At 48.6% G+C, this 22,678-nt stretch overlaps 2 protein-coding genes across 2 annotated transcripts; both read left to right on the top strand.

The window, feature by feature from the left end:
- The first annotated feature begins 6,477 nt into the window (after positions 1–6,477).
- Positions 6,478–8,042, top strand: LOC122322149 (golgin subfamily A member 6-like protein 2). The gene is made up of 2 exons (XM_043213589.1): positions 6,478–7,234; positions 7,969–8,042. Exons 1-2 carry the CDS (start codon positions 6,478–6,480, stop codon positions 8,040–8,042), a joined length of 831 nt encoding a protein of 276 aa, XP_043069524.1.
- A 5,706-nt stretch (positions 8,043–13,748) lies between these two features.
- Positions 13,749–14,567, top strand: LOC138927737 (golgin subfamily A member 6-like protein 2). Its single transcript, XM_070282880.1, has one exon. It carries the CDS (start codon positions 13,749–13,751, stop codon positions 14,565–14,567), a length of 819 nt encoding a protein of 272 aa, XP_070138981.1.
- The last annotated feature ends 8,111 nt before the right edge of the window (positions 14,568–22,678 follow it).

The following is a 22,678-nucleotide window of genomic DNA, read 5'->3' as shown; positions in this document are numbered from 1 at the left end:
TACTTCTGGCCAGGGATGCAAAGAGACATCCGGAAATATGCCAGGAGATGCGAAACTTGCCTAAAATACAAACCATGCCAGATGCAAGCAGCAGGACAAATTCTGACACAGGTCCCGGAAGAGCCATGGGCAACGGTGTGTGCGGACTTCGTGTGTCCATTGCCAAGATCTAAACATGGGAATACAATGGTTTTGGTAATGATGGACCGGTTTTCAAATCTTATATTTTTAACTTAACTAACAGTCATATTGACTGATACGGAGTTAGACGGCCCTAAAAATCGATTGCTGGGTTGGGAGGTCGTTGCGTCTAAGGCGGGATACGCTAGAAACCCGAGTCAATCCCCGAGCGAGAAAATTTGGGTGCGAAGACAGTTTTTCTTTGTATGACTCTTTTTGCTTCTGGATTTCGTCTTTCACTGCGAGGATGCCCAGATCCCGGTGGATGTTTTCGTTGCGAACATACCAAGGTGCCCCTGTGATAGTTCTCAGGATTTTTGAATGTGCGCGCTGTATGATGTCTATGTTGCTGCTGCTCGCGTTCCCCCACAGCTGGGAGCCATACGTCCAGATTGGCTTTAGGACTGAATTGTACAGTAGTAACTTGTAGTCTAGGCACAGTGGCGATCGTGAGTTTATGATCCAGTGGAGGCTGCTGGCTTTCAGTTTTAGATGCATCTTTTTGCATTCGATGTGCTTACGCCAGGTAAGTCGTCTATCAAGGTGAACGCCAAGGTACGTTACGTCGTTAGCTTGAGGGATCTGCATACCGTTTAGTAAAAGCGGAGGGCATGTTTGTCTATTAAGAGTAAACGTTATATGTTTACACTTTTGTTCGTTTATTTTAATGCGCCAGTCGGACAGCCACCTTTCCACTATTGTGAGATGATTAGCCAGTTGGGTTGTTGCCTGCGTTGGGCATCTGGAGCGACTAAGGATAGCGGTATCATCGGCGAACGTTGACGTTGTTAGTTGTGCGCTCGTAGGAATATCCGCAGTATACAAAACATATAGACACGGCCCGAGTGCGCTTCCCTGTGGAACTCCAGCTTCGATGGTGTAGTCGCCCGAAGTAGCTGCGTTGCATCTCACTGAGAATACCCTATTGAAGAGGTATGATTCCAGTAGCTTGTGGGTGTATGTTGGGAAATACGTTTTAATTTTGTGCATGAGTCCGATGAGCCAAACTCGGTCGAAAGCTTGAGATACGTCGAGGAAAATAGCGCTGCAGTATTCTCGTTGTTCGAAGGCTGAGCGTATTTCGGATGTTAATCTGTTCACTTGTTCGATGGTTCCATGGTTTCTTCGAAAGCCAAATTGGTGTGCCGGGATGATATTGCAAGCTTCCAAATGTGGTATTATGCGAGTTAACAAGCATTTTTCAAACAGTTTAGACAAACAAGATAGAAGGCTTATTGGTCTGTATGATGACGGAATTGTGTGGTCTTTTCCAGGCTTCGGAATCATTATAATAATGGATTTCTTCCACTTTTTTGGGAAATAGCCTAGATTAATGATTCCATTAAATAGTTTGCAGACGACCTCTATAGCGCATTTTGGAAGTTCGATCAGCATCTTTGGGGTCAATAGGTCACCACCGGGAGCCTTTTTTGGTTTTAGCCCTCTTATGACTTTTTCGATTTCGTTCGGCCGGAATGGAGGTGCGGCTGGCTGAGGGGAGGACTCTGGCTGAATTACTGGCAGGAGGAATGAATTTGAGGCTGGGTTTGGCTGGAAGACACTTTGGAGATGTGTGGCGAATGTTTCAGCTCGGTCTTCGTTGCTGCGAGCCCAGCATCCCGAAGAGTTTCTTATCGGGGTGGTCGTTTCAATTGGGGCACTAAGATTTGGGTGGGCCCTCCACAGGGGGTACTTTGTGCTTGTTGGCGAGAGATTCTGGATGTACCTCAGCTGTGCATTTTCTTCCTGTTGGTGAAGAGCCTGGTCGAGTGATCGGGTTGCTTCCTTAAGGCGTTGTTTTGAAGCTGGTGATCTGCTGTTTTGCCAATCACGACGCGTGCGCCTCTTTTCTCGCACGAGCTGTTCGATTTGCTGATTAGATTTGAAGTGTTTGTTTCGGTCTACTTCTTTCCTATGAGGAGTAGAGATTTTAGCTGCCGCAACGAGTACTTCTTCCAGGGCGCAGTTTTTCAAACAGTTTAGACAAACAAGATAGAAGGCTTATTGGTCTGTATGATGACGGAATTGTGTGGTCTTTTCCAGGCTTCGGAATCATTATAATAATGGATTTCTTCCACTTTTTTGGGAAATAGCCTAGATTAATGATTCCATTAAATAGTTTGCAGACGACCTCTATAGCGCATTTTGGAAGTTCGATCAGCATCTTTGGGGTCAATAGGTCACCACCGGGAGCCTTTTTTGGTTTTAGCCCTCTTATGACTTTTTCGATTTCGTTCGGCCGGAATGGAGGTGCGGCTGGCTGAGGGGAGGACTCTGGCTGAATTACTGGCAGGAGGAATGAATTTGAGGCTGGGTTTGGCTGGAAGACACTTTGGAGATGTGTGGCGAATGTTTCAGCTCGGTCTTCGTTGCTGCGAGCCCAGCATCCCGAAGAGTTTCTTATCGGGGTGGTCGTTTCAATTGGGGCACTAAGATTTGGGTGGGCCCTCCACAGGGGGTACTTTGTGCTTGTTGGCGAGAGATTCTGGATGTACCTCAGCTGTGCATTTTCTTCCTGTTGGTGAAGAGCCTGGTCGAGTGATCGGGTTGCTTCCTTAAGGCGTTGTTTTGAAGCTGGTGATCTGCTGTTTTGCCAATCACGACGCGTGCGCCTCTTTTCTCGCACGAGCTGTTCGATTTGCTGATTAGATTTGAAGTGTTTGTTTCGGTCTACTTCTTTCCTATGAGGAGTAGAGATTTTAGCTGCCGCAACGAGTACTTCTTCCAGGGCGCTCGTAGTGTAGTCGATGTCCGATTCCATGTTAAAATCCGGGGCGAGTTCTATGTGGGCACTCACGTACTTTTTGTATTTTAGCCAGTTTGTTTTTGTCGTCGTCAGACTGAAGGGGTGTTCGGTTATTTCTGGGCTTTGAAGAAGCGTTAGAAGCACAGGCGAGTGGTCTGATGATAAGTCCGAGACTGCTTTGGCACTTATTAGATTGCGAGGTATGTTTTTTGTCACTGCAAAATCAATAAGGTCTGGGAGCTTTCGTGAGTCTGTTGGCCAGTATGTGGGACTTCCAGGGGAAACGTAGTCCAGTTTATTTTTCACATTTATAATTGCATTGTACAATTGTCTTCCTTTGGGAGTCACTAGACGTGATCCCCAGTGCGTATGTTTGGCGTTGTAGTCTCCTGCGGCTATAAATCGATCCCCAAGTGAATTGTAGAAGTCCATAAATTGTCCTTCCGAGATTGAGAAGCGAGGAGGGCAGTAAACGGCAGCAATTGAAAGGATTCCGTTGCTTGACTGAATTTGTATCGATGTGGCCTGCAAGAAGTTTGTTGCAAACCTTTTGTGAAAATGGTGTTTAATTCGTTCTCTGATTAGAACTCCAGTTCCGCCGTGGGCTTTCCCATCTGGATGATCTGTGCGGTAGATTGTGTAGCCTCTTATATGGAAGTTGTATTTGCTTGTAAGATGCGTTTCCACCAGTAGCATAACGTCAATATGGTTTTCGGTCAAGAATTGTGACAATTCTAGTTTATGCCGTGAGACACCATTGGCGTTCCACATTGATATTCGTAGCGCCTGCATAGATTATTTGGACTGTTGTGCTACGAGCAGCTGTATCACCATGTTCTGGTTTTGAACAAGCGTTTGCATGGTCGTTTTCATGAATGACATAAGCTCCATCATACTTTGTTGGAGGGTAAGCATCATAGTTTCCGTTTTGCTGTGTGGCTGTTCTGGGGCCTGTTGAGCGCTTTGAGAGTTAGGCTGAATTGGAATTTCCCTTCCAGATCGTAGAGCATCGGCATAGGAGAAGCCGTTGGTGGTGTTTAGTGGACCGAATGAGGATCTCGCAGCTTTGGCGAAGAAGACGTCTGGCGTGGTTTTTGACGAAACGTACGCATTCTGTGGATTTTGGTTGCGCGTTGCGGTCGCTTGACGCATGCGACTCTTTAACTCCTTATACACAATACATCCTCTATAGTTTGCCGTATGGCTGCCTCCGCAGTTTCCACATTTCTTCACGGTACTGTCCTTGTTTGTAGTGCAGCAAGCGGACTTGTGGGCGTCCCCGCAGACTACACAGACAGCCCGAAGTGTGCAGTAAGACCTTGTGTGTCCATACTCTTGACAATTAGTGCATTGCACTGGACCGTTACGTTTATGTGGCTCTTCAACAGTGATTTTCCGATGCAAAAGATATTGCAGGTTGTAGATTGGGTGGACTTCGTTCTTCTTCAGCGACCTGCTTTCAGGCTCGAGCTCGACCTTGAAGAGGGGTTGTGGCTTTTTATCTTTATTTAGAATGTTAATAACATTCTTGGCGGCGAAGCCCTTTTCTTTAAGGGCGGTTTTTATTTCCTCGACGGTAACATCAGGTTCTATTCCCTTTACTACCACTTGTAGGCCCTTACTGCTTTTCAGCTGGTACGTGTAATAGTTTTTCTGTACAGTGTCCAGATATTTTGACACTATTCGGAAGTGCTCTTCAGTCTTGGTTTGCACCTTTGTTTCATGGATGTTCCCTTTGATAAGCGGAACAACATGAAAGTTTTCACCGTTCCCGATCAACGACGCAATTTTGTTGACCAGGGCACTCGAGCTTTTTTCCCTAATATAGATTGGAGGGGGCTTGGGTTTTTTTGCGGTGTCTTGGGCTGGTTGGTTTTCCTCAGCCTCCGCCAGTAGGGCAAATCTGTTAGTAGTGGATCTGTCTGGTTCATTATCGTTATTCAGGACACGGTTAATTTTTGTTTTGTTGCCTGCCGGATTACTCTGCGGGCTAAGCTTGCGCTTAATTTGGATGTAGCGATCCATTCCAGTCTGTGTGGCCGTTGCCGCTTTGGCACTTTCCGAGGTTGTTGTTTTTGTACTCGCTGTAGTCGTTGACGTCGTGGTACTTTGAGTTGCAGGGGTTTTCGCTGTTGTTGCAGAAGTTGTAGCGCTGCTTGTTGTTGGTGCGAAATTTGTTTCCGATATTGGAGGGGGGGTTTTACACTGCGAACTCCATGACGCGGGAGTCGGAGTGAGCAGAGCGGGTGAGCAAGACCGTGCCCTTTGGGTTTCAGCGGTCAGTAAAGCCGGGTTGCTTTTAAGCGCCGATTTTTCCACTTCGGTATCGCGGGTTGAAAAGTAAGAGTAGAAGCCGTTTCTTTGGTTCACTGAACTTCTACGCTCGTTCTTTTGGTCGTTGCTCAATGAGCTCATTGCGTGGTACGTATTTTTTTTTCAACAATGCACTAGTTTTGGTTTAGCACATTACAACTGTTATAAAAAAAAAAAAGCTTGTCTGTCGCTTTTAATAAATTGTATTTCAGTGTCTTTTCGCTTATATTGGCGAAAATATAAGCGAAGTGAAGTTTTCCCGGAGCTCGGACAAAGCACGTCCGCTCAGTTCGGTAGTTCGATTACCACCCGGTGACGGATAACGGCGTACAATTCACCAGCCGCAGCTTTAAGAAGTTCCTCGGGGAGCTTGGCGTGCGCCACCAGTTCACCGCACTATATACGCCCCAAGAAAATCCAACAGAAAGGGCGAATAGAACGATCAAAACGATGATCGCCCAGTTCGCTGGGGAGGACCAGAGGACTTGGGACGAGCACTGGCCAGAGCTCATGCTGGCAGTGAACTCGGCAGTGTCAGAGTCGACAGGGTATTCGCCTTGCTTTGTAACGCAGGGCAGGGAGCCCAGGGTGCCAAGAGCGTTGTTCGACGAAAACGCTTTAGGCACAGGAGTTGGGCAAGGAACGCCCACGGAGAACGCGACGAAGATGAAGAAAGTCTTCGAAATAGTGCGGAGGAACATGGAGCGGGCGGCCCAGGACCAGGCGAGGCACTATAATTTACGGAGACGGAAGTGGAGCCCAAAGATTGGCGAAACGGTGTGGGCAAAAGAGCACCATTTGTCGAAGGCAGCAGAGGGATTCGCAGCAAAACTGGCGCCGCGGTACGATGGGCCCTACACGGTCGTCAATTTCGTTTCGCCGGTAATTGTCATCATACGGCACGGAAGAATCAAGAAAGAGAATAGGGCACACGTGAGTGAGCTGAAGTGCCAAGACATGGGATCACCGGCGAAGGAGGAATAGAACGGCAACCGGCACAAGTGCACAATGGAAAACGGGATATGTCCAGTAACGGGAGCTTTAACAGGTCCAGTCTCGGAACAGTAACGGGGCATATCCAGTAGCGGGAGTTGGATGTGCTATAAAAGGCGGCGGCTGGAAGGAGCACGGTCTATTCAAAAAAAATCTAATCAACGAAGCAACATGAGCAACAGGTCAGAAGCAACGATGATCGTCTCGTCTGACGAGAGCGATTTGGAGATAGTCGGCGATCCCACATGGAGCGGAAGAAGGATGAGGACGGAGTGGGCGATCCAACGGGCAGCAGGAGGACGGAATCACATACCGGTCGGTCGCGCCACTGTGGAGGAGCGGCGCCGGAGCGAGGCGCTGGAGCACAGGAGGAGATCGGAGAGGTGCCGCCAGCGGAAGGAGGCGATAGTCCCCATCTCGGACATGGCGAGGAAGAGGGCCCAAAAAGCCCAGGAGATGTGCGAGGAGATCGACCGGGAGTGGAGAGACGTCAGGAGAGATGGACGGGAGAGAGCAATGAGGAGGGCGATGTCAAGGAGGATGCGGCTGCGACGGGCGAGGCGGCTGGTGGAGGCCGCGAAAAGGAGGAAAGCCACGAAGAGGACCCGGCCAGCGACGCGGTGGCCCGCGGTGCCACCAACACCACGCCCTCGATCGGAACGACCGGAGGAAAGGGAGGTGGCAACGGCCGCCAGAAAGAGGCAGCAGGAGTCAACGTGGCCTGCGGCACCACCTACGCCACGCCCAAGGAAGGAGGACAAGGAGGAGGAGCCGTGGACGAAGGGGCCGTGGGTGTGGCCAACACCACGGAAGCCGGCGCTGGGCCGGCAGCACTCGTGCCCGGAGCAGCGGCCAACGAGGCCGGTGCTGATGAGGTCAGCGTCGGATGGAGGCGACAAGGAGGTCCCAGAAGCAGACTGACCGCCGGAGCTCTGTGTGAGGGTGGCGGCGGATGTGGAGAGGAGGCGCGGACGCACCGGAAGGTGGTGTGTCATGGCGCAGGTTGGAGCCGTATGCTTCCGAGTGCGAGGAGGAGCCAACGGCGTGAAGATATTGAGGAAGGTTTAAAAAGTAAAAGTCAAGAAAAAATTTATAAATAAAAAAAAAAAAAAGGGAAAAAAAAAACCAATTAATTAAAAAAAAAAAAACAAAAAAAAATTAAGCTTAGGGTAAAAATAAGGGGGGTATATATATAAAAAAATAAAAAAAAAAAAAAGAAACAAAAAAAAAAATTAATTAAAATAGAAAATAGATACATATACACAAAAATATATAATATAGAAAAAAGGTTTATATATAAAAAAAAAAAATTAATTAAAATAAAATAAAACTCTAACTGGAAACAAAGATAAAGAAAAAAATAATTATAAGGAAAGGAAAAAAAAAATAAAAAAAAAAAAAAAAAATATCTTTATAAAAAATAATTAAAGAAAAAGAATAAAAAAAAGGAGAAAAAAAACTATTAAAAAATTAAGTAAATTAAAAAAAAAAAAAAAGAATAAATTATTAAAAAATTAAGTAAATTTAAAAAAAAAAAAGGGGAAAAAATTATTAAAAAATGAAGTACATTTAAAAAAAAAAGGGGGAAAAAAAAAAAACATGGAATAGGGTACATAGGCTAGGGTCCCAGGGGAGCGCACAGTCGTTTTCCGAAGGAGGGGGGAAGTGGATGGGTATCCACACCAAAATAAGAGGGTAACCGAGAATGTCATTTTTTTTTGGGGGCCCATGTTCAGCACAGCGCATCAACACCGATGTCCAAACGGCTCTGTCGTTTCCCGAAGAAGGGGGGAAGTGTGAGGAGATTTAGTCTCACCACACGCGAAGACAAATAGCCGGGGGCAAAGGGGGGGGCCAAGGAGGCGGAAAACGAACTCCTTTTCGACGAAAAGTGCAACGGGCCCTGGAAACCCACCGGTGCACCACGCACCAGCAGCCGAGATCCGTGGCCGGGGGAGATGAGGGGCCACGGACAGCGACACGCCAACGGGAAAATGGCGTGATTCTGGAAGCAGGATTAACGGCAGGAGCAGAATCCAGGAGGATTAACGGGCGCTCCAGTCAGTATAAAAGGAGGCCCACTGGAGCGGCTCGGGACGAGTCTTTTTAGGAAGCTTGTAGCGTTGAGTTGGAGGACCGCCTGTGGAGAGTCCGCCATTCAAGTGTTAGAGCGTTTCTAAAAAGGATTCGGGTTTTGTTTGAGTTGAAGGACCGCCTTTGGAGAGTCCGACAGCCAAGCGCAAGGAGAGCGATTAAGAAAATAAGGAAAGGATCCATTGCTGGACCTTCCTCCGGAAACCCAGGGTCGTGTAGACGAGTTGGTTCATTCCCGAACACGGCAGGTAGCCTTGCAAGGAAGTGAGGAAAGGATAAAGTCTGGCGTATGCCTTACCGACACCTGAAATCATAACCAACAGGCGTGGTCCTGCGAGACAAGGATAGACCGACTCGAGATCGCACGCCCGGTGTACACGAGACGTACAGGACGAGACACAAGACAGAACCAGGGTGGGGAGACCGAGTTGAGCCACTCCCGAACACGGCAGGTAGCCTTGCAAGGAAGTGAGGAAAGGATAAAGTCTGGCGTACGCCTTACCGACTCCTGGAATCACAACCAACAGCCGTGGTCCTGCGAAACAAGGAGGCCTACTTGGGATCACACGCCCGGTAACCACGAGACGTACAGAACTAGGGAGACAAGGATCCGTTGCTGGACGGTTTCCTCTACAAGCCCGAGGCGTCACAGTCGAGTTGAGTCATTCCCGAACACGGCAGGTAGCCTTGCAAGGAAGTGAAGAAAGGATAAGTCTGGCGTACGCCTTACCGACTCCTGGAATCGCAACCAACAGGCGTGGTCCTGCGAAACACGGATCGGCCGACTCAAGAACTCGCGTCCAAGTCACAGACCAAGTGAGAACACCCTGGTCACCAGCCCCGCCACTACAAACTCGGGTCCGCCGGAGCGTATGCACGGTGTCCCGGTGTAGCGGGAGCGTGACAATACGATCAGGCACACGGCGGCTTCCAAACCTGGCACCGGAGCGTATGCACGGTGTCCCGGTGTAGCGGAGACGTCACACGGCAACTTCCAAACCTGGCGCCGGAGCGTATGCACGGTGTCCCGGTGTAGCGAAGGCGGCAGTCAACAAACAAACTCCCAAACCTGGCACCGGAGCGTATGCACGGTGTCCCGGTGTAGCGGAGGCGACCGACCGCAGCCAACCGTCAGATCAGTCGTAGTCGACCCAAGGGGGTGTTTTCTCAAGGCCAAAGGGCAGAAGGTAGCGGAATCGCTGGCAGCGCGGCGACAGGAGTACCATCGGCGACGGAGTAACGGCGGCGACGGAACAGCGGCAGCGTATCCCGGACAACCCGCATAGGACGCCGACGACGGAGCCAACAGGAACGGAAGGAGCAACGAATAAAAGAGAAAGAAAGCCTTTTGTAGTGTAAAGAGCTCTCAAAATAAAGAGTGTGGAAACTTCAAGCTATTTCTATTACTTTCTGGGCTTGGGCAATCACGTCGAATCTATAAATTCGGTGGAACGGATCCGCGAAACTCTGTGAGCTAGCCGCGGCAAATTGTGGCGATCAGCAGCAGAAAAGACAGTTCGTTACACCTGGCGCCCAAACTTCGTGATTGCATTTAGCCTAGAAAATAACATAGCAGAAAGATGGGAAGAAAGAATTGGATCTACACATTGAGAAAGGAGGAGCTGAGCGAAGTGTGTAGAGAGATCGGTCTACCAGCAGACGGGACTGTGGAAGCGATGAGATCCTCAGTGGCGAGGTGGGTCGACGAATCCATGGAAGAGGAGGTACTGGCGCTAACACACGGCCTAGAGGAAAGGTTTGGACAAAGATCAACCCCCAGGCAGAGAGCAGCCAGCGAAACAGAGAAGTTTAAAAAGAGCCTGCCGGTACCAGATCCAAGAATGGGAAGGAGCATAGAACCGCAATCGAGAAAGTATGTTCCGGCCCCGGTGGATTACGCCAAAGTAGCCAAACAGGTGCGAGACTGGTCGTTTCGTTTCGACGGCACAGGGGACCCGTTAGAGTTCCGCAAAGACATACGGATTAGACATAAACACGATCCCCAGAGCCATGCCAGAACTACTGCAGGGCAGGGCCCAAAGATGGTTCATCATGAACGACGAAGAATGGCCAACATGGGCGAGGTTCAAGGCAAGCTTCGAGAATTTTTTCCTGCCGAAAGGATACTTCGAAAAGTTGGCGGACCAAGTTCGCCAACGGAAGCAGCGTCGCGGAGAGCCTTTCAAAGAGTACATGGTGGACCTTCAGTCACTAATGAAACCATTAGGAAAAACCACGAAAGAAGTAATCGAGAGGCTCGTCGAAAACTGCATGCCAAGGATGAAAATGTTCATAAGGCCATACGCCTGCGCATCTTTATAGGAGGTGATGGGCCTAGTAGAGGAGTTTGAAGAATTAGCGCAGGAGGAAGAGGCCTTTAACAGGCAAGTGGCCACAGAACAAAGGTGGAGCCACAGTCAGCCGGCAGTAAACGAGAGGTGGCAGAGAGACGAACCGCAGCATAGTGAAGCGGCAAGGTACCAGAGGGACCAATGGACCCAGAAAAGGCAACGGGACGAGTTCCACCACCAGGCCGTCCAAAACACACAATGGGCACCACGGTGGCAAAGAGAGGAACCGCGCCAAGGCCCACCGGAGCGACAGAACAGCACGAACCATGGGATTTCCACAGCGAGTTCGGTGCAACGGTGACATGCGCAGGCCACCGCGTTACCATACCCAAAAGGGAGAGATGGGGCGGATGTCTGGAGGATAGACTGTCCGTAGCAGTGTCCGGATGTCCAGAGGTATGGGAAGACGAACGCAATAAGAGATTTATCGAGAGTGAGCTAGAAGCGTTCGTCGTCCAAACAGGATGCTCGAACATAACTCAGCACAGGATCACCATGAAGGACGACATTCCCATAAAACAGCGATATTACCCCAAAAACCCGAAAATACAGGGGGAAATAAACGCAAAAGTGGAGGAGCTGTTGGAAAAGGGATGCATTGAGCCCTCGAATAGCGCATACAGCTCACCGATTGTAATGGTGAAGAAAAAGACGGGTCAGTGGAGAATGTGCGTGGACTTTCGGCAAATCAACGCAAAATCAGTAAAGGATGCGTACCCAATGCCACGAATAAATTTCATATTGGAGCAACTAAGGGAGGCCAGATTCTTCAGCAGCCTCGACTTGAAGGACGAGTATTGGCAGATCCCTCTGGAGGAAGGAAGCAGAAAGTACACCGCCTTCACCGTTCCAGGGAAGGGTCTGTACCAATGGAAGGTGATGCCGTTCGGGTTGCACTCAGCCTCGGCAACATTTCAAAGGGCCCTTGACCAGGTCATAGGGCCGGACATGGCTCCACATGCCTTTGCGTATCAGGACGATATCATCGTGATCGGACGCACCAAGGAAGAACACATGGCGAACCTAAGAGAAGTGTTCAGAAGGTTGAAAGCAGCAAACCTGCGGATAAACACGGAAAAATGTCATTTTTTCAGGCAGGAACTGCTAAACTTGCGACATAGAATAACGAGCCAAGGGATCGGCATGGATCCGGGGAAGGTCGCTGCCATTACGGAGCTGCAACCCCCGACAAACGTCAAGGGAATACGACAGTTCATAGGGATGGCGTCATGGTATCGGCGGTTCGTCCCAGATTTCGCAGGAATCGCGAAGCCTTTGAACGATCTGCTACGAAAGGGGACGAAATGGGAATGGACCCCCAAGCACCAGGAGGCACCAGGAGCACCAATGAGGCCCTACCTGGAAGGATATCAGTTCGACGTAATCACGGATCATATGGCACTGAAGTGGCTCAACAACCTCGAGAGCCCGCTTGGAAGAATAGCGAGGTGGGTGTTCGAGTTGCAGCAGTATGACTACGTCATCAGCTACAGGAAGGGTAAGCTGAACGTGGTCGCCGACGCGCTATCTCGCCAGCCGGTGTTGGAGCAGTTCAGAAGAACCGTGGATCTGGAAGTCCAAGAGTGCGTGTGGATAAACGCGTTAATGGAGAAAATGAAGGCAAGCCCGCAAAAATTCCCGGACTACGTCGAAGAGGGCGGCTTGATTTACCGCCACGTTCCGCATAGAGCAGGAAGCGAGGAAGTGGCGTCATGGAAGTTGTGCGTGCCCACGGAGTCGAGGCATCAGGTCCTCAAAGAGAACCATGACGCACCGGCGGCAGGACACCAAGGCGTGAGGAAGACGATAGCCAAAGTGGCCGCCAGGTACTTCTGGCCAGGGATGCAAAGAGACATCCGGAAATATGTCAGGAGATGCGAAACTTGCCTAAAATACAAACCATGCCAGATGCAAGCAGCAGGACAAATTCTGACACAGGTCCCGGAAGAGCCATGGGCAACGGTGTGTGCGGACTTCGTGTGTCCATTGCCAAGATCTAAACATGGGAATACAATGGTTTTGGTAATGATGGACCGGTTTCCGAAGTGGACGGAGATAGTGCCACTGCGGAAAGCAATTACCGAGGCACTGCAAAAGGCAATCAGAGAAAGGATTGTCGCTCGGTATGGAGTTCCGAAGGTGATGGTGACGGATAACGGCGTACAATTCACCAGCCGCAGCTTTAAGAAGTTCCTCGGGGAGCTTGGCGTGCGCCACCAGTTCACCGCACCATATACGCCCCAAGAAAATCCAACAGAAAGGGCGAATAGAACGATCAAAACGATGATCGCCCAGTTCGCTGGGGAGGACCAGAGGACTTGGGACGAGCACTGGCCAGAGCTCATGCTGGCAGTGAACTCGGCAGTGTCAGAGTCGACAGGGTATTCGCCTTGCTTTGTAACGCAGGGCAGGGAGCCCAGGATGCCAAGAGCGTTGTTCGACGAAAACGCGTTAGGCACAGGAGTTGGGCAAGGAACGCCCACGGAGAACGCGACGAAGATGAAGAAAGTCTTCGAAATAGTGCGGAGGAACATGGAGCGGGCGGCCCAGGACCAGGCGAGGCACTATAATTTACGGAGACGGAAGTGGAGCCCAAAGATTGGCGAAACGGTGTGGGCAAAAGAGCACCATTTGTCGAAGGCAGCAGAGGGATTCGCAGCAAAACTGGCGCCGCGGTACGATGGGCCCTACACGGTCGTCAATTTCGTTTCGCCGGTAATTGTCATCATACGGCACGGAAGAATCAAGAAAGAGAATAGGGCACACGTGAGTGAGCTGAAGTGCCAAGACATGGGATCACCGGCGAAGGAGGAATAGAACGGCAACCGGCACAAGTGCACAATGGAAAACGGGATATGTCCAGTAACGGGAGCTTTAACAGGTCCAGTCTCGGAACCGTAACGGGGCATATCCAGTAGCGGGAGTTGGATGTGCTATAAAAGGCGGCGGCTGGAAGGAGCACGGTCTATTCAAAAAAAATCTAATCAACGAAGCAACATGAGCAACAGGTCAGAAGCAACGATGATCGTCTCGTCTGACGAGAGCGATTTGGAGATAGTCGGCGATCCCACATGGAGCGGAAGAAGGATGAGGACGGAGTGGGCGATCCAACGGGCAGCAGGAGGACGGAATCACATACCGGTCGGTCGCGCCACTGTGGAGGAGCGGCGCCGGAGCGAGGCGCTGGAGCACAGGAGGAGATCGGAGAGGTGCCGCCAGCGGAAGGAGGCGATAGTCCCCATCTCGGACATGGCGAGGAAGAGGGCCAAAAGAGCCCAGGAGATGTGCGAGGAGATCGACCGGGAGTGGAGAGACGTCAGGAGAGATGGACGGGAGAGAGCAATGAGGAGGGCGATGTCAAGGAGGATGCGGCTGCGACGGGCGAGGCGACTGGTGGAGGCCGCGAAAAGGAGGAAAGCCACGAAGAGGACCCGGCCAGCGACGTGGTGGCCCGCGGTGCCACCAACACCACGCCCTCGATCGGAACGACCGGAGGAAAGGGAGGTGGCAACGGCCGCCAGAAAGAGGCAGCAGGAGTCAACGTGGCCTGCGGCACCACCTACGCCACGCCCAAGGAAGGAGGACAAGGAGGAGGAGCCGTGGACGAAGGGGCCGTGGGTGTGGCCAACACCACGGAAGCCGGCGCTGGGCCGGCAGCACTCGTGCCCGGAGCAGCGGCCAACGAGGCCGGTGCTGATGAGGTCAGCGTCGGATGGAGGCGACAAGGAGGTCCCAGAAGCAGACTGACCGCCGGAGCTCTGTGTGAGGGTGGCGGCGGATGTGGAGAGGAGGCGCGGACGCACCGGAAGGTGGTGGAGCCGCAGGTTGGAGCCGTATGCTTCCGAGTGCGAGGAGGAGCCAACGGCGTGAAGATATTGAGGAAGGTTTAAAAAGTAAAAGTCAAGAAAAAATTTATAAATAAAAAAAAAAAAAAGGGAAAAAAAAACCAATTAATTAAAAAAAAAAAAAAAAAAAAAGCTTAGGGTAAAAATGAGGGGAGAAAACAAAAAAAAAAAAAAAAACAAAAAAAAAAAAAAAAACCAAAAAAAAAAAATTAATTAAAATAGAAAAGAAGAAATATAGATACATGTACACAAAAAAATATAATATAGAAAAAAGGAAAAAAAAGGTTTATATATAAAAAAAAAAAATTAATTAAAATAAAATAAAACTCTAACTGGAAACAAAGATAAAGAAAAAATATAATTATAAGGAAAGGAAAAAAACAAATACAAAAACAAAAAAAAAATATCTTAATAAAAAATTATTAAAGAAAAAGAAAAAAAAAAAAGAGGAAAAATATTATTAAAAAATTAAGTAAATTTAAAAAAAAAAGGGAATAATTTATTAAAAAATTAAGTAAATTTAAAAAAAAAGGGGGAAAAATTATTAAAAAATTAAGTAAATTTAAAAACAAGAAAGGAAAGCTAACTTCGGGCGGAGCCGAAGTTTATATACCCTTGCAGTTAAAACCGGATATATATCGCAAACATCGGATATAGTTGGCCGATCCTTATGGCAATAGGAATATGTAATCCAATTTTTTACAATACAAAATATAAAAAAAGTTCCAAACTTCTATCTTCAAATATACGAAAGTTGATATTTCTACCAAGTACCATTTCCGATCGTTCAGTTATATGGCAGCTATAGGATATAGTCGGCCGATCCTAATGAAATTTGGTAGGTCGGATCAACTGACCAAATATATAATCTGTACCAAGTTCCAGCTTTCTATCTTCAAAAACACGAGTTGGGTTAAAGTTGGGTCATTTCCGATCGTTCAGTTGTATGGCAGCTATAGGATATAGTCGGCCGATCCTTACGAAATTTAGCATGTCGTATTATTTTGCCAAAAATAGCTCTCACCTAAAATTTGAACTCTCTAACTTTAAAAACACCAAAGTTATACCATTTCCGATCAATCAGTTATATGGCAGCTATAGGATATAGTCGGCCGATCCGGGCCGTTCCGACTTATATACTGCGTGCAAAGGAAAGAAGGGTGTGTGCAAAGTTTCAAGACGATAGCTTTAAAACTGAGAGACTAGTTTGCGTAGAAACAGACAGACGGACAGACAGACGGACAGACGGACAGACGGACAGACGGACTTGCTCATATCAACTCAGGAGGTGATCCTGATCAAGAATATATATACTTTATAGGGTCGGAGATGTCTCCTTCACTGCGTTGCACACTTTTGACCAAAATTATAATACCCTCTGCAAGGGTATAAAAAACAAGAAAGGAAAGCTAACTTCGGGCGGAGCCGAAGTTTATATACCCTTGCAGTTAAAACCGGATTTATATCGCAAACATCGGATATAGTTGGCCGATCCTTATGGCAATAGGAATATATAATCCAATTTTTTACAATACAAAATCTAAAAAAAGTCCCAAACTTCTATCTTCAAAAATACGAAAGTTGATATTTCTACCAAGTACCATTTCCGATCGTTCAGTTATATGGCAGCTGTAGGATATAGTCGGCCGATCCTAATGAAATTTGGTAGGTCGGATCAACTGACCAAATATATAATCTGTACCAAGTTCCAGCTTTCTATCTTCAAAAACACGAGTTGGGTTAAAGTTGGGTCATTTCCGATCGTTCAGTTGTATGGCAGCTATAGGATATAGTCGGACGATCCTTACGAAATTTAGCATGTCGTATTATTTTGCCAAAAATAGCTCTCACCTAAAATTTGAACTCTCTAACTTTAAAAACACCAAAGTTATACCATTTCCGATCAATCAGTTATATGGCAGCTATAGGATATAGTCGGCCGATCCGGGCCGTTCCGACTTATATACTGCGTGCAAAGGAAAGAAGGGTGTGTGCAAAGTTTCAAGACGATAGCTTTAAAACTGAGAGACTAGTTTGCGTAGAAACAGACAGACGGACAGACAGACGGACAGACGGACAGACGGACAGACGGACTTGCTCATATCAACTCAGGAGGTGATCCTGATCAAGAATATATATACTTTATAGGGTCGGAGATGTCTCCTTCACTGCGTTGCACACTTTTGACCAAAATTATAATACCCTCTGCAAGGGTATAAAAAACAAGAAAGGAAAGCTAACTTCGGGCGGAGCCGAAGTTTATATACCCTTGCAGTTAAAACCGGATTTATATCGCAAACATCGGATATAGTTGGCCGATCCTTATGGCAATAGGAATATATAATCCAATTTTTTACAATACAAAATCTAAAAAAAGTCCCAAACTTCTATCTTCAAAAATACGAAAGTTGATATTTCTACCAAGTACCATTTCCGATCGTTCAGTTATATGGCAGCTGTAGGATATAGTCGGCCGATCCTAATGAAATTTGGTAGGTCGGATCAACTGACCAAATATATAATCTGTACCAAGTTCCAGCTTTCTATCTTCAAAAACACGAGTTGGGTTAAAGTTGGGTCATTTCCGATCGTTCAGTTGTATGGCAGCTATAGGATATAGTCGGCCGATCCTTACGAAATTTAGCATGTCGTATTATTTTGCCAAAAATAGCTCTCACCTAAAATTTGAACTCTCTAACTTTAAAAACACCAAAGTTATACCATTTCCGATCAATCAGTTATATGGCAGCTATAGGATATAGTCGGCCGATCCGGGCCGTTCCGACTTATATACTGCGTGCAAAGGAAAGAAGGGTGTGTGCAAAGTTTCAGGACGATAGCTTTAAAACTGAGAGACTAGTTTGCGTAGAAACAGACAGACGGACAGACAGACGGACAGACAGACGGACAGACGGACAGACGGACATGCTCATATCAACTCAGGAGGTGATCCTGATCAAGAATATATATACTTTATAGGGTCGGAGATGTCTCCTTCACTGCGTTGCACACTTTTGACCAAAATTATAATACCCTCTGCAAGGGTATAAAAAGGGGGAAAAAAAAAAACATGGAATAGGGTACATAGGCTAGGGTCCCAGGGGAGCGCACAGTCGTTTTCCGAAGGAGGGGGGAAGTGGATGGGTATCCACACCAAAATAAGAGGGTAACCGAGAATGTCATTTTTTTTTGGGGGCCCATGTTCAGCACAGCGCATCAACACCGATGTCCAAACGGCTCTGTCGTTTCCCGAAGAAGGGGGGAAGTGTGAGGAGATTTAGTCTCACCACACGCGAAGACAAATAGCCGGGGCAAAGGGGGGGGCCAAGGAGGCGGAAAAAGGGGGTCAACCACCGGTCAACAACCCGGGCAGCCCAAGGGAACGTCGCCAGGATCAGTTACCAGTTACCGTGGGTTCTGGCGAAGGGCTACCCGTGGGAGGACGGAATCTACGTGGAACGTAACGGTGGCAGGTGAAAGGGTAAACGGCGCCACCCGGGGGAAGAAGGAATCGACGTGGAACGTAACGGCTCCTGGGGCAACGTTGGGAAAGTAGTCCAGCGGGGAATCAGCACGAGGTGCAGGCGTGCCTTAGAAAGTGTGGCGGGGTGAGCGGCAAGGAGCAGAGGGGGGTTGCGACGAAGAGTGCAACGGGCCCTGGAAACCCACCAGTGCACCACGCACCAGCAGCCGAGATCCGTGGCCGGGGGAGACGAGGGGCCACGGACAGCGACCCGCCAACGGGAAAGTGGCGTGATTCTGGAAGCAGGATTAACGGCAGGAGCAGAATCCAGGAGGATTAACGGGCGCTCCAGTCAGTATAAAAGGAGGCCCACTGGAGCGGCTCGGGACGAGTCTTTTTAGGAAGCTTGTAGCGTTGAGTTGGAGGACCGCCTGTGGAGAGTCCGCCATTCAAGTGTTAGAGCGTTTCTAAAAAGGATTCGGGTTTTGTTTGAGTTGAAGGACCGCCTTTGGAGAGTCCGACAGCCAAGCGCAAGGAGAGCAAGGAAAACAAAATGGCTTCCAACGTTACAGCTAATTTTGTGTATAAAAACCTGCAATTTAAATAACAATATTTTATGTTTTATTCCATGTGCTTACACCCATACACACACACACATATACATCCATATAAATTTGGCAACGGTGTGCTGACAAAAATCCAACGAGTAACGGCGCCATAGTTTATGCATCAACCCAAGTTTTTGGAGCAGTGGTGAGTTCCCGATAGCCCAATTTGAGTCTACACAACTTTTGAGAGATCCGAGTGGAGAGATGGAGAACAAAAGAGACATGGCAGATGGTGAGCGTGAATTCAGGAGCCAGGGGAAATGTGGTGAGTTTAACTTTATGGAAATGCTATCCATTAGTAGCACCTCCAATTCCAACTCTCATGACAAAGAGAATAGAAACACACACATTCATACTCTTACTAATGATCATGCTCACGCCAATTCACATACTCATACTCACTCTCATGAACACCACGTTAAAAGTTATGCTCTTAATAATAAATCGATGCAAGCCAAAACTCTTATACCAACATCTTATAATGGGTCAGGGTTCTCTTTAAACAAGGGCAGATACATGCCTACTAGCACCAACCCATTTGACACTGCTTTGCCGACTGTAAGAGAAGCTACCATTAGTACGCAGTTGGCAGCCACGTCCGCCTCTCCCATGTTGCCCAGTCTTGCCGTGTCCACTGATAATAACAGCAAGCGTAATCTGTCAGCATCCTCCTCCACTATTACGAGTGCATCCAAGAGAGTGTGAGGAGATTTAGTCTCCCCACACGCGAAGACAGATAGCCGGGGGCAAAGGGGAGGGCCAAGGAGGCGGAAAAAGGGGGTCAACCACCGGTCAACAACCCGGGCAGCCCAAGGGAACGTCGCCAGGATCAGTACGGGGAAAGGTGAAAGCCAGTTACCGTGGGTTCTGGCGAAGGGCTACCCGTGGGAGGACGGAATCTACGTGGAACGTAACGGTGGCAGGTGAAAGGGTAAACGGCGCCACCCGGGGGAAGAAGGAATCGACGTGGAACGTAACGGCTCCTGGGGCAACGTTGGGAAAGTAGTCCAGCGGGGAATCAGCACGAGGTGCAGGCGTGCCTTAGAAAGTGTGGCGGGGTGAGCGGCAAGGAGCAGAGGGGGGGGGGGGTTGCGACGAAGAGTGCAACGGGCCCTGGAAACCCACCAGTGCACCACGCACCAGCAGCCGAGATCCGTGGCCGGGGGAGACGAGGGGCCACGGACAGCGACCCGCCAACGGGAAAGTGGCGTGATTCTGGAAGCAGGATTAACGGCAGGAGCAGAATCCAGGAGGATTAACGGGCGCTCCAGTCAGTATAAAAGGAGGCCCACTGGAGCGGCTCGGGACGAGTCTTTTTAGGAAGCTTGTAGCGTTGAGTTGGAGGACCGCCTGTGGAGAGTCCGCCATTCAAGTGTTAGAGCGTTTCTAAAAGGATTCGGGTTTTGTTTGAGTTGAAGGACCGCCTTTGGAGAGTCCGACAGCCAAGCGCAAGGAGAGCAAGGAAAACAAAATGGCTTCCAACGTTACAGCTAATTTTGTGTATAAAAACCTGCAATTTAAATAACAATATTTTATGTTTTATTCCATGTGCTTACACCCATACACACACACACATATACATCCATATAAATTTGGCAACGGTGTGCTGACAAAAATCCAACGAGTAACGGCGCCATAGTTTATGCATCAACCCAAGTTTTTCGAGCAGTGTTGAGTTCCTGATAGCCCAATTTGAGTCTACACAACTTTTGAGAGATCCGAGTGGAGAGATGGAGAACAAGAGAGACATGGCAGATGGTGAGCGTGAATTCAGGAAATTCCTGGGGAAATGTGGTGAGTTTAATTCCAACAATTATGACAAAGAGAATAGAAACACACACACTCTTACTCACACCCATAACCATATTCATGCTAATATTGCTAATGATCATGCTCACGCCAATTCACATGCTCATACTCACTCTCATGAACACCACGTTGAAAGTTATGCTCTTAATAATAAATCGATGCAAGCCAAAACTCTTATACCAACATCTTATAATGGGTCAGGGTTCTCATTAAACAAGGGCAGATACATGCCTACTAGCACCAACCCATTTGACACTGCTTTGCCGACTGTAAGAGAAGCTACCATTAGTACGCAGTTGGCAGCCACGACCGCCTCTCCCATGTTGCCCAGTCTTGCCGTGTCCACTGATAATAACAGCAAGCGTAATCTGTCAGCATCCTCCTCCACTATTACGAGTGCATCCAAGAGAGCTAACCCAAACTGTTCCCCTGGCAAGGTACAGTCTGTGGAGGTAGTCAATAATTTCCTGGCCAACCTGAAGTCGTTCAAAGATGCCTGTGTGAGCCTTAGGGAGAACAACTATGTTGCCACTTTTAGTGCGCCGGGTGGTAAGAGCAAGGTGCCCTCTGCCCCCAATTCTCAGTCGTCTCCAATGGCCTCGTTGCAATACAATGGTTCTAGCCCAGAGGTGTCGGCTACTCACCTGGAATCTGCTCTTGCGGTTGTTCATTCCTCGCCCAAAGTGCTGGCCAAAACACCGCAGCGCAATGTTGTGTTCACCGATGATAGTTTCCCTGCCCTCCCAGCCCCGGCAAAGACGCCAGTGTTTAAGAGTAAATTTGCTCAGGCCTTGTATAGGGATGGTTTACAAAAGCGCAATGAAACTGCTTCTGCTGCCACCAAGCCAAAGGACGCTGCAATAGATGCCATTCAGTCCTTGTCCTTGACTCCGGTAACGACGCCGGCCACTTACAAGCCCAAAACTCCGTCTAAGCAACGATATCTTCCATCATTGACCCGTGCCAACCCTTTGACACAATGTCACAGGTGCCAGGGATTTGGTCATACGAAAGCTGATTGTAGACGCGAGTTTGTGTGCATGAAATGTGCTGGCTCCCATCCGACCTTTGCATGCAGCAAGCCCAGACACACGGCTGCCTGCTGCGGCAATTGTAAGGGTCAGCACATTAGTGCATATAGAGGCTGTCCGGTCTACAAGGACATTAAGTACAAACTATATGGCTCTCAATTCTCTGCCAAGTCCCCCAATCATCGCTCAGGGTTCGCCAAGTATTCTCAACATTCTAGACCCAAAGCTAATGCTAACCATAGACCAAAGCATCAACAGCAGCGTAGTTCACAGGGGCCCAGCAACAATAATAATAATTATTGGAACATTCTTTGGCAGAGTCACTCTAAAATGGCTGAAAGGCCAGCGTCTCACCCAAATAGCCAGCACAGGAGCCAGGATCGTCGTCAGGATATCAAACCCAATCCCTTTAGGAGCGGCAACCGGGCCAATGCGAGCCGCAAAAACGCAGCAAAGTCCAAGCGAGCCAATCCGGCTGAGAAACATCTAAGTAAATTTCAGGCAAAACTCAAGATGGAGCAAAGTTTGAAGGATACAGCCCAGACTCGTAAACAATTTGGCCGTCGGCAGCATAATGCGAGTCAGCAACAGCAGCAGCAGAAACTAGATCAGGAATCTGTGGATGATCTGATCTTGCTTCATAAAAACACCCACACCAAACTGGATCATTTGGAAGGTCTATTCAATAGGCTCCTTCATACTCTCGGCAAGGTGACTGCCATGTTGGAAATCACGGATATATCTTTCGACAACAATCTCTCTGCGGCAGCCTCAGGTTCTGTCATGTCTGCTGAGATGCAGTCCTTGCTGGGGCATGATTCATTTATTGATGCCATTGCTGCCAATGAATCTATCTACGTTTAGATTCATTCTTGTACCCACTCCCCTAATTCTCAGTGGTCAATCTCCTTCTGCTACCCTAGTTTCTTTGGGTTCCTGAAGGTCTGTGGGGGTGGGTTACATGCCTCGGTGGTCATGCTTTGCTACCGGATTTTGCTTGCCATGCTAATAGTATTCTTTGCCATTAATGAACCTACTCAGGTGGACCCAGCCATGCCATATGCGGTCTACAAGCTTTGCTGAGAATGATGAGCCCAGATCGAGCCAGCCATCGACAATCCTAGCCAGGAGGACCCAGCCATGCGCGGTCACAATAACCGTGCCCAGTTGTGCCTGCCACTTTTGGCCCAACAGTTGGAGGACCCAGCCACGCGCGGCTCTAATGACCGTGCCCATTTGATCAAG

This window comes from Drosophila bipectinata, unplaced genomic scaffold (genome assembly GCF_030179905.1).
Source record: "Drosophila bipectinata strain 14024-0381.07 unplaced genomic scaffold, DbipHiC1v2 scaffold_91, whole genome shotgun sequence".
Taxonomy (NCBI): domain Eukaryota; kingdom Metazoa; phylum Arthropoda; class Insecta; order Diptera; family Drosophilidae; genus Drosophila; species Drosophila bipectinata.
The sequence above is the reverse complement of the archived record's forward strand: the minus strand, read 5'-3'. Positions and strand labels throughout refer to the sequence as shown.